Source organism: Harpia harpyja, chromosome 3, assembly GCF_026419915.1.
Source record: "Harpia harpyja isolate bHarHar1 chromosome 3, bHarHar1 primary haplotype, whole genome shotgun sequence".
NCBI classification, from domain to species: domain Eukaryota; kingdom Metazoa; phylum Chordata; class Aves; order Accipitriformes; family Accipitridae; genus Harpia; species Harpia harpyja.
In genome coordinates this window covers 48,747,853-48,765,291 of record NC_068942.1, presented here as the reverse complement: position 1 = coordinate 48,765,291, position 17,439 = coordinate 48,747,853, and the positions used below count along the sequence as shown (strand labels likewise).

Here is a 17,439-nt window from a genome sequence, read left to right as displayed (position 1 = left end):
GCTACAGTCTGCAAAAATGTAATTAAGTTATTACTTTAATGTTTGCATAATTGCAATACAAATGAAAATAATTTCTTAATTTAAAAGAAATGTGTGTTACGTCCCGCCTTTCTTTATTCTATTCAACCGATTCTTCAGTTTGACCGCAACTAGAAGTAGTATAGCAGCTTGAGTAAGAAGAGCAGATGACCTGCTTTTGTTCAAATATTCACCAGTGTCATCTTACTTTTGATTAAGTAAGGATGAGATCTATGCAAGAACAGTGTTTCAATAAACTTCATTTTCTGACTGACGTTATTGTTCACATAAAAACGTTAGCACTTCTATGCCATTCGGTATTTACACAATCAGCCTGTTGGTATGCTGCCACCGCAGTAACTGGCTTTCTGAAAAAAGAATTAGAGTTGAAGATACCCTATCTTAGCTGCATAGGTAATACAAAATTAACAATATGCAGGGTTTTTTTTAATTTTGCAGGACATTACATAAGCCAATAATGTTTATATAAGAAAGAAAGATAATTGAAAAGCTATTTTCAATAGCTTTTTCAAAAGCTACTACTAGCTATTGAAAGCTAGTATAGTAGTCGCTTTTGTTTGATGCCTTTTGTTTTAAAGGCTTAATTTAAAACCTTGTAGAACCAATGTGACATCAGCATAATATAAAATTCAGTATGTCAATTCATGATTGTTCTGATACAGGTAAAGAATAGAATGTCTGGTAACCTCAAGTGAGAAACTGAAGTTGACAGTCTCAGAGGAAATTTGTTTTGCACCTGTAGCTCGTTACTTAAAGTAGTGTCCAGTTAAACATTTCCCTAATGTGAATCTGTGGGGTTTTGCTGGTTTTTGATCAGTCATAAAATAGTTTAATTTTTTCATAATCAAGTCGTGATACTTAAGTCAGTAGCCGTTCAAAACAGTGAATTCTACTCAATCTTCCTCAGTTACACTCTTCATTAGTCTACCATTCTGTCAACCTCTCTATTGGCAGACTGTTACTTGTGTATTATTCCTGCCTACTAAAAAATTGTTATTTTAATTTTTAGTGTTAATGAAGTAAATATATACACCACCTTCTAGTTCACATTTTCAAAGTCTTTATTTTGTGTACAAAACACATTTTTAACACTGTACAAAAGCTAAAATAAAACGCCTATTTATTATTACTATTCACTTATAAAAGTAATGCTTATTTCATATGAGATGGCATGATGTGGCTGGAAGTGTTTTGGCTTAGCGTATCATTCTCTTTAAAAACATTTGCACAAACATTTGCTCCTGCCTGTGATGATGCCATTCTTTGTAGCTCTTGCAAAGCCTTTAAACTCATTTGGGGTTTTATATTCCTTTGCATTAGGGTATAGTTTTCTAAACAGAATATTTTTGAGACAACATTTGGGGAGAAGATTAAAATGACAGTCTCCTTTACTTTCAGCAGAGCGTTTAGACACATTCATTAATAGTAGTAGCATTGCTGCTTATATGGCAGATCCCTTCATGTCACAGATTCCAGGAAACCTTTTCACAGTGTCATCTGAGGCTTTCGATTCAATCACTGAAGAGAGTGACAAAGCTTTGGCCCTGAGTTGGGGCAAAACAGATGAAGAACAGGAAGAAAGTAGTTTTTCACTTTGTTTACACAACTGAAGCACACACAAGTTAAAGGAATTTGCCTGAAGTCACAGAGGAAATCTTTGGCAAACAGGGAACCTTGCTAGTCTCAAGCCTGGTCTACACTTAAGGATTCAATGGTGTAAATATACCACTAGCTGAACTCTGTCAGCAGTTGTTCCCAGGAAGGAGGCAGCTTGTGGTTGTGCAGCAGTGTTGTTTTTTCTCTAAGAAATTGTAAAATGAAATGTTTGATGTTTTTAGAAGGCATTTTTCTAGAATAAAGTCTTTCCACTACTATTAGTAAATAACTGGTATACGCAACTACCCAGATTAAGCATCTGGAGAGAAAACAATGCCAGCACCTGCAAGGACTGTATTTGAAAATAAACTAAAGGCATCTCCTGATTTATGTTATTTTTTTCATTGTAGTATCAATATCAGTGAATAAAAGACTGATAAATTGTCCTAAATTCACTTCTGATTTCTGTTGTGTCTCGGATTTATACATTTGAAAATAGCATAGAAAGCTGTTTGCCAGCTTTTACATACAGTCAGAGAAATGTGTCAACACTGAATAAGGAAATAAATAAATAAATACATTTGAAAACTATTAAACTGGAATCATCAAGTCTATAAAGTGCTTAAGATTGTTGAGACCAAACATTGTTAAAGGCTGTTTTGAATTTTTACCTATCTTCTTCCTTAAGTTCTCATAAGATATGGAGGTTATTTTGAGTTATGTTTTCTTTATACTAAGCAGTTTCCTTGGGAGCTGCATGATGCTTCTAAAATACAAATTGTCCAATAAAACTGAATAAGTAAAAAAGGGCCTGCTTTCACCCTGTGCTAATAAAATCCTTTGGTGTTTCAAGACTTTTAATCATATCAGAATGGGTAAGTAGATACAAATTTATAAGTTTGTAGTTGCTTGTTGGATAATTTTCAAAATTATCAACATCAATGTTTTCCTTGTAAAAGTGTGTCTCTCTTCCTGCCAAGTGGATAATTGAGCTAACAGGTTTTTTGTATGTTTTTATTCTTTATTTCTCTAGCCTCCAAAACTCTTATAAATAGTATGCTACGGGACCCTTCTCAGATTCCCAATGGAGTTCTAGCAAATCAAGTCTATCAGGTATTAATCACAGTTGTCTTTTTTTTTTTTTTTTTTCCTGTGGCAATGCTGTTATCTGCCTAGCAGAGTAAAAGATTTTAAACCTCATTTAATTACTGTCATCGTAAACTACCAGTGAGGTCAGGGTGCACCATAAATGGCAATGCAATATTTGTGAGGGGAGCATTTCACTTTTTAATAGCTTGCTTTTATAGTGAATAAAAGCATGCAGTTTTTGTTTTCTGTGATTAAATCTGAACAGCATCTGATAGCCTTTTTGAAGAAAAGTAATTACTGTTTTTAAGATACTGTTTAACTATACTGGTTTTGTAGTTGCCCATCACTATACTACTTCTCTTATTTGTCTGCAGTGTACTGTGAATGACTGTTGTTATGGACCACTGGTGGACTGCATCAAACAGTATCCTTTCCCATAAAATTTTAGGTGCACAATTGACGAGCTTAGACTGTGTGGAAGAGATGTGTCTAGCTTTAACCTGACATAAAGTTCTGCTTCACAAAACACGTTTCATACTCCTCTGTTTTACATTCAGTCAGCTAGAGGGTCACTGCAGAGCTTTCTCTTATACTGTTTAACAAAAATCAGATGGACCACGGGAAGTTGTCAGTTTGGTGGCTACACATTCTTATGCCTGATTGAACCTCTTTGGTTTTGATTGGTTGAAATGCATGTCTGGTTTTCTATTAAGACTAGTTGACCATGCTTTGAGCGGTGGAGTTGGACTAGATGATCTCTGGAGATACCTTCCAATCTCAACTATTCTGTGATTAAATTAATAAGTTGCATAGATAGTGTTCAACATTGTGGCATTGCTTTGTTATGAATGTGAGTTAACTGGTATGTTTTCAAGTGCGATTCAGGTGTGATTGACCAATTAGTATTTTTAAACTTGTATCTGACATTCCAGTGCAGTTCTTTTACTTTCTCTTCTTCTTAAAGGAAAGGAGGCTAGCTGTAGAAAAAACCCTATGTAGCTTGAATTTTAAGGGATTTTTTTTTTGTAGTGTTGAAATAATTAATTAGAGATCCTCCATATCCAGTGAGAGTACTGGGGGAACTCCACATAGTACTGAGTATTTCAGACTAAGATTATAATTTGTTAGGAGTGATCGCTGCAACCCCAAATCTGTTTCAATAAAGTCCTGAATGAGTAGCTCTTCTGTTTCAGTCTGCTGTCAAGGGAACAATTTCAAAATCATGGCCTGCTATCACTGAGCAGGCTAGCAAGGCAGTTCCCTCCCAAGCTCTACAGAATCCTTGCATAAATCTCTGCATGCAGTTTGGTTGTACAGTTGCAGGATAGGAAAGCTACAGTGATGTTTAGTTATGCATGAAAAACACCACTTCTTGTAGTTGTGATACATGTGGTGGTCACCCCTTAAAAAACAATGTTCTTTCCACTAGAAATAGTTGCCTGGTGTCTACTATGGACTCAGCCCTGCTCCCATTAATTTTAACAGCAGCAGGATAGAGTTCTAATTGTATTTGTATTTTGTGGCTTTAATCATAATTTTAAGTATTCATTGAGACTACCTTCAACATTAATACAGCTCTCTGAAAGTGGATTAATCTAATAAGTTACACTTTTTAAAAGGTTGTTGATTGCTAATTTCCATATCCCGAATTTTAAGATTAATATTTTGTTGATGAACAATCTGGCTATAGTCTTCTAAAGTGTCATGTTTAAAGGTAATAATAACACATATGTAGAATTATGAACAGTTTTTAAGAATAACTTGCCTGCATTCTAAAAAGGTCTTTTCTATCCTCTTCAGATTCTGGTTCAAGGGAAGTTATTGAATACGCAGTGACATCAATGAGAATAATGAGGAGTTTTTCAATTCCATTTTGGTACAGAAAAGTTTAATAGTAAGCTGTGCGAGTGCATTATCTGCAAGTATGTTGCTGAATTAGATGTTAATTTTGAGGTGCATAAAATAGTTAAAAATCAATTTAAAGTTAAGGTTTTAAAAGCATAATGTCTTCTGAAGGATTGCATATTGATTTTAAATATAACTATCTAATTGTATATGCATGGACTAAAGTATGAAGTCAACCTCTTTGTAAATGCCAAGAGGCTATTTTTCAGTAATAGTTCAGATGCTTACGGGAAACTAGGCTGCTAGATTGCATGAGTAGAAAATGGCTTGTGAGGTTATTTACAAGTTTTGCCCCATGGTCATTGCCATACATCAATAACAGGTATTATTATAGACTAAGTCTAAGTGTTTCTGCTTATGGTGCATTATAAATTCTGTTTGCAGTATTTTTCTTACATTTTTGCTGTTCTTCATTTGCCCCTTTTGTTCTGTAACTGCTAGTAGAGTTTAGCATGATAAATAGTTTCAATTGATAAAAACTGTATATATATAAAATGATTCTGTACAATTAGGTTTTTTGCTGTTCAGCATAAAGTGTTGATATTAATTAAGTAATTAATTCTAATGGTAAGGTGATCTGTAGTTTGAGTTTTCAGAAGTTATTCTAAACAGAATTAGAAACTTAACTGTTTTTAATGTAAGATCCTTTATCATGATATTCCATAAGATTCTTCTTAAAAGCTTCCAGAATAGAACTTTGACCTCCAGGAGGGTACACTAAAAATATTTGATGTGGTGACTTTTTTACATATTGCTAAGAATAGCACACTGGATCAACAGGCCATCAGTGGAAGTGAAAAGGACTTCACTATAAAATACTATTTCATCCTTCCCTGACATTAGTTCATGTTTCTGAAAAATCAATTAAAAGGATGTTTTGTTACAGTAAGATGTTTCAGATGGGTTTAGTGCCTATCAATTTCAGAATATAAAGAAAAAAACCAGTTTATTTCATTCTTCGCTGAATTAGAGAATTGATACACTAGTCAGTAAAGAGCAACTTAAAAGGTATTTAACGACATGTTTAAGTTTGGGGGGGTAATAAAGCAAAAACAGAAATATTACTCTTATTTATACTGTATAAATATGATCTCATGGGTCTTAATTTTGTAAAATGTATGCTGATGATACCGTAGTCTGATTTTCACAAAGTGCTAAATGCCTCTGAAAATCCCTGTAAAAAACTTCAAAACTTAGAGTTCAAATCACTGATCACTTCTGAAATGCAGATGAAGGTCAGTAAATTTTATCATGAATTACTTTACCTATGATGTTTTTCTGAAGTTGGTTCTTTTCCAAAGTAATCGTCCATTTCTTAACCTAAAGCTATCAGCGCTATTGGGCATGAGCATGAAGTGTTGCTGCGAGAAATGCTTTTGGAAAAAAATCTCTCTTTCATAGGTAAGAATCTGTAGTAGACGCTAGCCAGTGAAGCCTTAACTTCAAAGATTTCGGTGACTGTTTACTTAAGAAAAAAATAAGCCTCAATGCTCTTTGTATTAGGTAGTAAAGGAAGAGTAAAAAATGATTGATGCCGTACATGTTATCTTTTATTGATTTAGAACTGAGCAGGAACTCAGTTACCTAATACCCTATATATACAGCACATGCACAGGCTTGCAATTAATATTTTATAGAATAAGTAGCTGAAAAAAATGCTTTAATATCTGCTGCAGTATTACTTTTGGTGTCATGAGATATTAGCCATAATCTAGGCCTTATGAGACTTAGGAGGAAGCATAAGAAATATTAGCTTCAGATGCTTTATGTATTAAAGAACTGCTAGAGGATTCACTCATTTAGCTTTCTGTGCATTTTCTGCTGAATTTTAGCCCCCTGCCTCCCAACCAATGCAAGTACTCTTCACAATCCGTATATTTAAAGTTATTTTAAGGATTAATTAGTTAGGAAGTTATTTTCAGTTTTTTCTTTTAGCCTGCACTACATTTCTTGTATATGAGTGCCATTAAAACAATGATTAGTATTTAAAGCATCATTTCTCTTATTGTGATAATAAACTTAACAATGACTTCTTAAATCTTGGATTCCTTATGTGATGAGACAATAGCAAAGTGAAATGCTGTCTCTTGTTAATGGTTGAGTGTTGTACTAAATTTGTGTGATCGAGGAATTTTGCTGGTTTTACCAGAAACTATGATCTTTCCTAAAGCTAGATTCAGGTTAAGATTTTAGAAACCTTAAACAAATTTAAGAAATTCAAGGAGTATTAAGGTTTTGTAAAAGATTTGTCCATATGATTAAGGAACAGAGTTAGTGTACTCTTTTACTTTAGAGAAAAATAAAAAAAAAGACAGGAATAACTATTGCATACAAACTTGCAAATGACACTATGAAAATATGATAAGGTAGTTTTTCCTATTTGGCCGTAAGAACAGAGATACAGGTAATAGGCTTAAGCTATAATTGCAGAGATTACGTTGAGTTAAAATACTAAACAGTCTAGGAACAATAAGTATAAAACAAACTGCCAGGGAAGGTTATGGAATCACCTTCAATGAAAAATTCAAGGCTAGACTTGACACTCATCCATCAAAACTGGTAATGAAGTCAATCCTGTCACGATACAAGGGAATGGACTAGATGACTCACTAATGGATCTTCAACCCAACGATTTTCATTTTATTTGGCTTGTGCAAGCTTGTGTAGTACACAGATCAGATTTAAATTTTAATGTTTCATGACCTTGGATAAGCATCAGTTTTGTCTTTAGAAATAAGCTCTAAGAAATTTGTGCTGTCAAATCAAAATGTCTAGAATGAGTTAACTCATTAGAATATAAAGATATAAAGGAGAGAGCTTAATTTGTTGTTTACATTTTATGTATACTGAAGTATTGCTTAGTCATAACTTAAGATACGTTAAGTGCTTGTATTTATTTTTTCTGTGCATTGCATGTGTCTCTAAGGTTCTAGGTGTGATTTTTTTTTTTTTAAAAAAAAAGCTTTTCCTAAGTATCTGTAAGGTGAACCCTACTGAACCCCTCACAATAAAATCTTTCCTTTCTGAAAAATTAGTTCCAAAACTGCTTGAAGAAAACCTTAGGAAAACAGAAGAGATGACTTTATTTCCTGTAGGTCAACAAATTCAGGCTTTGTTAGGCTGTATGAGTAAGACTGCATTCCAGTTTTGAAGATGGCTTATGACTTGGATTGCTGTACTTGCAATTCCATTACTTCTTAACATGTGTTAAAGAAACAGAATTCTTGCAGTTTCCATATTAATGTACTATTCCAGTGTACTATTCTTTAAGAATAGGAAGGGTTTTGTATCAGCTATGTTCACCTGGGCAACAGAGAGTCTATTACAGGAGAGGAAAGCACAGTCAAAGGACACAGTGAATATAAATTGCCCCAGTATAGTCTTGGAGCATGAAACAGCTTTTCAGGTCCAGGACGTAATTTGTCTGTTTCTAGAGTTAGCTTTCAAAGCCTACAGATCAGATGTAACACCTTCAGATTCACCCAGAAATCGATTGGAAACCTATACAAAATATTGGTGTTTGCATTTTATTAATCCACTGTTTATGAGAAGCACATCATATACCATGTCCTCTCTTCAGCAAAAACACAGCTCTTAAGTCTTTGTCACTTTGCCTGAGATTAAAGTGATCAATGGAAGCATTCTCTCAAAACAGACTAACAGCTTCACTTGCCATACTGAAATGCCAGGAATTTCTGGGTTCTGTAAAGGACCTTTATTTTTTTATATCTTTGCCATGAATGTATTAGGAAAGCTTTTAGCTATATGGGGAGGTACTGACCTTTGTCTGGAATCTTATCCTTCTTTGGTTCCCACCATGATGTCCCTCACTAGTAGCGTAGATACAAATCATGAAATCTGAATGTTGTTTTCTGCTGTAATCTTAAATTTGCAGTTGCTGCTCATTCATGCACCAACAGAAGAATATTTGGTTTCTTTGTTATATCCAGAGGCTAGTATAAGAACAATGATGTGTTAAATGGCTATGATTGAGTGTGAAGTTATGGTAAAGATGAAGCTGCAGTTTTGTTGGAAATCTAAATTAATGGGGAATCTGTAGACAAACTACTTACTAGGGCTATTTCAATGTAATTTTCAAATCTGAGGATGCATAAATGTAACTGTCAAAGCTGCTGTGTGCTGGCTTTCAAGCAGTTGTTAAATTATTCTCTTAATCCATGCAAGAGCTAAAAGATCTTTTAAGGTGCAGAATGCTACCTCTGTAGCTTCTGGACCAGTCTGAAACATACTGGGCTGAAAAGCTAGAACTTCTTTTCTTTTGGTGGGGTTTGGTTTAAAAAAAAAATTTATGGTGATTGTGGGGTGTTTCTGTAATTCTTTTTTTTTTTCCTCAAAGTTATAAAGCTTCAAAACACTTGAAGAAATAGTAATCTATAATTATGTTCCTGCACATGATAGACAACTCACATCAGTAATACATGTGGTTTTTAACATATTTTCCAATGTTTATCACAATACAAAATGTTAGGAGAAACCAAGTGAAAACATTCAGAAACAGATTTAAAACAAAAACCATGTTCTTTGGCAAGCCATGTGTTAGTATCAAATGATTTTAAAAATAATTGGGCATCCTTGGAAAAGAATCTGCCAAAGAATATTAAAAGTAATGCTGATGCAAACTCCAGTTCAGAGACCTGCCAAGTTGACCTATCAGGAAATTTGTTTACATCCGTCCTTGTTTTCAGTGGGGGTTTTTAAGGTACATTTCCCTGATTTTGTGATATTTATAAATTTGTTAGACGTGAAAGAAAAGACTGAACTTTCTATTGCTGTTTGTGTCTTCCTAAATAATGAAAATTTCAGCTGGGGCATCCTGTTGTCCTTTCTAGACTCTTTTAAACAATTAAGAGCAGATTACAGGTAGAGTTGGATAAAACTGGATTTTTTTTCATTTTTATCAAGATTAGGAGATTACATAGAACATTAATTCATCTTTATGTTATGGCACAAAACTCTATTCATAGGTTCTGTTAAATTAGAACCTTGTTAATCTTAACATCTTTTATACATATACCTGACAATCTAAGCATGAAAAAATAGCCAACAAGCAAGTCTGTCTCCAAATCCTAGAAAAGTTTAATAGCTGACCGGGTGATACAATGAAATGTTGCATTGCAAAGACTTGTATTTACAATATAGTGTGCTTACAGTGAAGAAATACTTTCAGATTTCAAAATAAATACTACAGCTATCAAAAAGAATAAACAGCTATTGCAGTCTACACTTAAGTGAATGTACAGCTTTCCAAAATTACTCCTGTCCCAATTTCAGTGTGGGTTCACTATATAAAAAAAATACTTCAGACTAAATTCTTCAATGGGAAAGAGGGGGGAAGTTTGCTTTAGGCTCGTTTAAAATATTTTAATTTTTAAGAGTATATGTTTTTCTTGTCATTAAAATGTTCCTTGGACTCAAACTGCTGACCTTTCAGGATATGCACAAAGTATTCAAAAACTGAGTTCTGAACATTGGCCATGAAACTACTGTCCTAACCTGATAAATGGATTGGAAATAAGCTACCCAACAGTGAGAATGGACCATTAATTTTAATCAAAGGTGATGTAGAAAGGCGAATGGGATGCATGACAATGTCAACAGCCCAGTAGGTGTTAAGGCGCTACACAGCCTTACTTGTTACTAGGTAGTGCCATTAGTTGAGCTTGGGTGAAGACAGAAAGCCATGCCTGGAATTGAATGACCAGGTCACTCCAAATTCTAATGGAGAAATGGTGTTTCAGAAATACCAGTGTAATGGTATCGGAAATCAAGGACAATAGTTTAGAAAATATTAAGGGCTTGCTTGGGCTTTCTTCTTTTATTTTTCTTAAAGGGAGCATCTTTTGTGGTTTTATCTTGCTCACTCATTGTTTCTTGAAATATTCAGCTCTAATATTTGTAAGCAATAGAGTTGTGTAGTTAAATGTTAGCAGAATTTCTAAATCTTTGTATGTTCTGAAATTGGATAAATTGTATAGAATGCAGGATGCAAAAGAAACTAAAATTGTAGCTTCTCTCTGCTTTAATAAATTTCTGGAAGAGAAGGATTTTCTTGTTCTTTTTTTAACAACTTTATGCTATCATTAAAATAAAACCAAGAAGGCAGCTATAGTATATCTACATTTGTGGTGTTGGTAGGATTAATCTTAACGCTTCCTAATGTGGAGAGATTCTTCTTTCAATCAGCAAATATACCTCTTTATTTTGAATATTTGGGGGTTATAAAATACTGTATGACAGCTTGAATTAATGATGTTTATAATGAAGACATAAAAATGCAGGGATGACAAAGAAGCATTTTTATATCCATGCTTCAGGTTTTCTACAAAGGTTCATTTAATCTGACACAGCATTGCATGCATAAGAAAGATATGTATGACTGCATTAATAATTCTTGCACTCTTATTTAAAATAAAATTAATTATGCTGCATTCTACTTAATAGAATAGTTTTATAAACAATAGTTCTTATTCTCTATGTATAGCTGAAGATCAGCTTCGTGCAAAGGGTTATGACAAAACACCAGACTTTATTTTAGAAGTGCCAGTAGGTAAGTCTTCCAAAAGAATTTTTATTATTTTATTTTGTGTAGAAGTGTTCATGCTAAAATATTATGGCTACTTAAGTGAAGTATATTATAGGATACTACAAGTTAGTCTCTTTTTTCAGTAGTTACCGATAATTTTAAGAACTTCTAGTTTTGCTCAGAGGGGTTTGATTGTAAGTAGTATTACCCAGTGTTTTCTCTTTGGTCTCTTCATGTTTTTGTCTCATTATCACAAAAAGAAAAAAAGAAAAACAAGCAACAGTAAGAACCCCCAAATCCCTGCTCCCTCTAACCTGCTCTGTCCACTGTCTTTATGAACTGAAGTCTGAAATACCTATAATTGTCTTAAACTTCTAGACCCAATCAGTTCAAAGCAGTCTTAAGAGTATTACCATTACACCTATAGGTCATTGTGTAAAGGTTTGTCATTGTGCAGTTATTCTTTTGCCATCCCTTTGCATCTAAATACAACTCTGTGGTTCGCGATTGTTTTCAAAAGCCTGCATAGCAAGAAGCAAGAAGGAATAAAAGTAGGTATAAAGGTCATGTCAAAGTTCATCTACATTTTCTGGTCTTGAGGCCATGTGAGAAGGTAATCAGATGACCTAGTGGCTGGGCCATGGAAGAAAAAACATCCATGTTGTCCAAATGTAAAGGATTATTAATCACCTTTTGTAAATTGATTTTCATGCCAAAAGACTTCTGATTTGCCTCCATAGAACATAGCACCTGTCTATGTAGATGTATACTTTTGTATCTATCAGAGAAAATAAGAAGGCTGAAAGCACTGTGTGAAAGTCATATACATGACTAGTTTTTTGTTCTTCGTGTTCACAAGAGTTGGAATTCTTGCTGAGATAACTGATTTGTACTCGGGTATGAGGAATTGAGTGTGTACTATAAAATGTCTCACTACTTAGAAGTGCTTGAGATACCATCTTTCAGCACAATAATGTGTTATCTGATAGATAAACAACTATGTATATGACAGTCTTCTGAAAAGTTTTTAAAGACTTTCCTTAGCTCAGTTATGTTTGTATTCGTAATCATGTTTCCAAAAAAGAAAAATGGTAGTGATGTTAATAAGAGGTTATACGTACAAAATAAAAAATTCCCTTGTAACTGATGCACTCCGTAATTGAAACAGTGAGATTTGGCGTCCTGATGATCTGCAATTCACTCCTGTCAAGCCACACTTGGAGAGTTTTCAATTAATTTCTGCTCCTCACTTCAATACTTCTTTGTGGACAGTCTCAGGAAGCTACCGAGGAATTGAGGGGGTGAGGGACTTTTTATCAAGTCTAAAGTTAGCAGGGAAGATTGTGAAATTACAGAATCATGGAATGGCTGAGGCTTGAAGGGACCTCTGGTGGTCATCTGCTCAAGCAGGTTCACCTGGAGCTGGTTGCCCAGGACCATGTCCAGGTGGCTTTTGTATATCTCCAAGGATGGCGACTCCACAACCTCTCTGGGCACCCTGTGCCAGTGCTCAGTCACCCTCACAGTAAAAAGTGTTTCCTGATGTTCAGATGGACTCTTCCGTGTTTCAGTTTGTGCCCATTGCCTCTGGTCCTGTCACTGGGCACCACTGAAGAGGGCCTGGCTCCCTCTTCTTAACACCTACCCTTCAGATATTTACATACATTGGTAAGATTCCCCAATAGTGTGGACTACAATATACACAATACGTAGTTGGTATTAAGATAGTCACTTTCACATTAGAAACATAGAAGAATATCCCAGCTATTCAGGAGCCTGATTAATTGGAAACTAGAAAAGCAACTAGATGGAGCTAATTTTTTTAATGCTTGAGAAGGGAAACTGGGAAACACCCAAAAGAATTCTTGGGTTTGTAATACTATCCTATTAGAAAGAAGGTTGAAAATAGCCATTAATTTGTTTGCATGGATTTGTCTCTAAAAATCCAAATAATGATAGTGCATTACTTTTTAAAAATTATTTCAATCACTTGAGATTGACGGGAAATCATTTTCTACCTGTTGTCCGATCTGAACTAATGTATGGCAGTCCTTGCATTCTCTTCTTCATGACTCAATACATAGCTAGGAAAATATGGCAAATATAGCAAATGTTTCTTAAAAATTGCTTCTCAACTGACTACACAGTTTATGCCTCAGCTGTTACATCTCCTGGGGTCTAAAGGTATTGGGGAGCTATTGGGGGTGGGGGAAGGATGGAGTAGTATAGGCCTACACAAGTTAACTTGGTTACTGATAGCAGGGTAGTGGTGGCATATAGAGCTTCATGTGGTGACTTCATGAGTTATTTACCCAGATTTCCCAAGTAATTTTACAGCCTGTGATCAATCGTGCTGCCATAGCCTCTTCTAATCTTTCTGTATTGTGCTTCTGGGTCTGCACGCTCTTTAAGTACCTCATCCCAGGTCAAACTGAGGCTAAGGCAACATGGCTGTGGATATTATAGGCAACTCAGAATAAAGAAAACATTTTTAAAGACCTCAATAATGATACCCCACATTACCTTTTTGGAGAAAGAGTGATCTTTTAGAGTGATTTCTCTGCAAAATTAGGTCGTCAACTTCAGAGAGGACTTTCCTTTAACCAAAAAAAAGATAATTTTATTAATATTAGAAATTCACTCCTGCAAGAAATAAGGAAAGATATGAACCAAAGCAAATCCCACAGCATTGAAAGAAACAGAAATTCAAAATCACATTTTGTCACATAAGCCTTCTTATTCCTAACTTATTTCTGGTGAAGCTTTACTGATTTTGCAAAAGTAAGGAAGCAGATACAGATCTATGATAAACTTACTTGCCATTCTCACACCTTCCACTTGGGATTGGTAAGAAGTTTCTGTCTTTAGCAGTTTAGCTAACTGTTCTTCTTGTTCACCAGAAGTTTTCAGTTCCTTTCCTGACAACTCCTTTCCAGCAAAGTAAGGGTGAAAGTAGGTTGCAATTGCACCTTAGTCTAGTCTCTTTTTCTTTACATTCTGTTTGTTTAGAATAAATGCAAGTATCTAGAACAGGTTGTAATTAAACTGAAATGGATATAATTATCCATCAAAATATTTTCTGGCACTTTTTAAAAAAAAGTCCTATGTGTATATTTGAAGGATATTTTTACAAATATGTAACTCTGTTACAAGCATGAATTATGTGGTAGATTGGGGGGTAAATAGGATATTTGTAAACACATTCTTACAGGCTGTTGAGTGTGATTTTCAGAGTTCAGTTTATTTTCTGCTGTCACCCTAGCTGTTGAAGGACACATAATTCACTGGATTGAAAGCAAAGCCTCATTTGGTGATGAAAGTAGCCACCAAGCCTACTTGCAGGACCAGTTTTGGAGCTACTGGAACAGGTACATTTCTGTTATTTTTCCTTATAGATAAATAGGACTGCATTTTTAAAAGAAGTTACTGGAAAAAACACTAGTGACTTTTGTATTAAGCCAAGTGAACAAAATACATGTTACTAATCTGGCATTTTGAATGTCATTAACTAGTATGTTAAATTGGAATGCTGAAATATTTGTGAAAAATTCACATCATAATTTTTAACATGGAGCAGATATATATGGTGATTTTACAATGATGCTAGATGACAGAATAAGTTACTTTGGTACAAAAGTTCTGTGTTAGTTTTCTTAGTACCTGACTTTGAAGGAAGATTTTGCTGTAACATTTTGTAATACCTGCAAGGTGCCAAATTTGTTATAAAATCTTCACAGTCTAACGAAGTGGGCTTTGTGTGTAGAGAACTTTATTGCTCATTGTCATTGTATCTAGGACAATACTGTTTCACTTTTTTTTTAATAAAGGGGGTTTTTTTGTATTGTATCTACGTTTTAAGCAGTAATAACAATTATCTTCAAGCTAAAAAATGTATTAAGTAATTGCAGGAACATAAGGAGGGAAATAAGTTATGCCAGACAGAATTTTTTAACATATTGATGGTATTGGTATAAAGATCTTTTCTTTTAAAGATGGTTAAAATAGTTCTGCTTTATTCTTATAAAGATCATTATTGTATATATTTATATATCCTTCCATGGTACTAGAAGCCTCCTCAGTGGAGGATTTTTCTTCAAAAAAAAATCTTAAAACAAGATGCTTCATCTTCAGTTCTGTTTTTGTATGTGGTGGAACCCTAAGCAAGGTAGTGAGTGAGGTAAATGAAAGTTTTAATAAAGGATTTTTAAAAGCATAAATTTAGACTTTGGCTCAGCGTTCACAAGAGAGCATCAATGAAATCTGAGGGATAGTGGAGAGGATTGCACAGACCTGTGAACATGCAACAAATAGAGAGCGTGTGCCAACATCACAGGCTAGACTGGTGATCATTAGTATTTCAACTGCATATGAGAAATGCCAAGGTGAAAATAGCTAGCCTTAGCTTGGGAAATACCTTAAAAGCAAATTCTATAGGAGGCAGCAGAGAAAGGGAAACCAGATCTTGAGAATAACATCATCAGAGTTCGGAATTGTGTTCTGCAGCAACATTCTTGATTGATATGAGAAGGTCCTGCTCTTATTTGACAATCCCAGAAAGCAGTCACTTGGAAAACTTGAATCGAGGTAATGGGAACCTCAGGAGACTGTCAGTTGTTGCATGAAGATACTACACTACAGGAAAGGTGTAGAAAAGAATTTGTGAAACATATAACCAGAATAAAAGACTTAGAAAGAAATTTGAGTATATACAATATCTAGGCAAATAGTGAGAATGGTGGGAAAGATGCTGATGCAAATGGTGCTGAACTTGCACATCAGTGTAAATAAGAGGAGATGGAGCAGCTCAGGCTGGGAGGAGGCCAGTAGATGTACTGGCTGGAATATTTTCTGAGGAGAAAGGATGCGTTTGAAGGGATCTGTGATGGCATCAGAGAAAAGCAGCTCCAAGAAGAGAATTTCAAACAGATAACATGAGCGTAAAGATACTAAGTTGAGATGGGGTGAAAGTTGAGTAGACAAGTAGGATGAAGGCACTGATCCATTTGTTGTTTGCAGTAAAATTGCCATTGCAAAGTTGAAGTTGTAGTTTCTGTGTTGAACAAAATGATTATCCACGTTTTGGTTTGAGCTATAAAAAGTGTAAAACATTTCAGAATAGTGTGTACCATTTGAATCTGACGTTTCCAAAAGAAACTTCTCTTATGCTTTTATCAGGAAACCAAGACATAGCTAAATTCATTTTATCATATACTAATTAATATTGCAACTTCAAAAATGGAATAACATCTCACACTGAGCTGTTAGTCAAGTACCTTTAATGTAGCAAAAGCTAGACTGAATTGACACGTGGATCAGTAAGACTGTTTTGGAAGTAGTTCTGAGATTTTGCCAAACCTTTTGTTATAGCTGTTCATATTGAAAACAACTACAAAAATTGTTGATTCTTAAATATAGTGATTTTACATTCATATAAAGGAAACTAGGAATCTCCTTAGTGAGATTTGTTACTCCCTGAATCCAGAATTTAGTGATAGGTTAACTATGGAAATTAGGCAGATTTTATGGGATTTTTTTAAAGAACAAATCCTGTTAGTTTTAATTTTGATACTGCTTGTATGACAGTTGGGATAGTGAACACTTGTTGACAGATTAGGTTGCATGTAGGCTAGACAGTTAACTTTCATTGCTCTCTGAAACTATACAAAAGGACACAGGTGTAGCTGCACAAACTGTGAATCAATTTTGTATGATTTAATCAGCCTATGTAAGGATCTTACAAGTGAGAACCAGTTTCCCAGTCAATTCACTGCACCTGTGTGTCTCCTTTCCTCTTGAAGGAGGGATCAGTTGGAGAAGAAGCATCAGTTCACAATAGAGATATCGTGACACTCAGCTGATAGTTTAGGGGTTTGTAAGCCTGATCTGTTGGTTTAACTTAAAGCTGAAATGAAATTAGAGTGAAAGCCTGTAACATCACCTGTTAGATGTGGATAGAAATACATGTCTAGATACTTTGAAAGGAATGAAAGTGGGAGGTTTTAGACCTTTTCTATTCAGCTTTTTTATTGTTTCTTTGAAAAGTAGGAGTGAGCCTGGAAAAGTTTCTAGGTTTTTTTCCTACATCTGTCATAGTTGTAAGATTAATTCTGCACACAATCTGACTGAAAGCTTTGAACATAGCTGTGGCTTGTTTGCTGTTATGTGTGTATTTCATGAAATCCTGTACTCTGTGCTAACTAAATCTGTGAGTGTCTTAAATTGGTCTGTACTGACAGGAAAGAAATGGCACTTTCTCATTTAACAGA

General features: G+C 34.7%; 1 protein-coding gene across 6 annotated transcripts in view; it reads left to right on the top strand.

Moving 5' to 3' along the window:
• Positions 1–17,439, top strand: part of CDIN1 (CDAN1 interacting nuclease 1) — a 134,921-nt gene that overhangs the window by 54,221 nt on the left and 63,261 nt on the right. For 5 of the 6 annotated variants that reach the window (XM_052782498.1, XM_052782497.1, XM_052782501.1 and 2 more), the window contains 5 exons: positions 2,669–2,748; positions 3,099–3,148; positions 5,963–6,030; positions 11,132–11,197; positions 14,436–14,541. In XM_052782498.1, coding sequence (XP_052638458.1) covers positions 2,669–2,748; positions 3,099–3,148; positions 5,963–6,030; positions 11,132–11,197; positions 14,436–14,541 — 370 coding nt within the window. Of the gene's footprint in view, positions 1–2,668; positions 2,749–3,098; positions 3,149–5,955; positions 6,031–11,131; positions 11,198–14,435; positions 14,542–17,439 lie in introns of all 6 variants that reach the window. The other variant, XM_052782499.1, reaches the window with a different exon arrangement.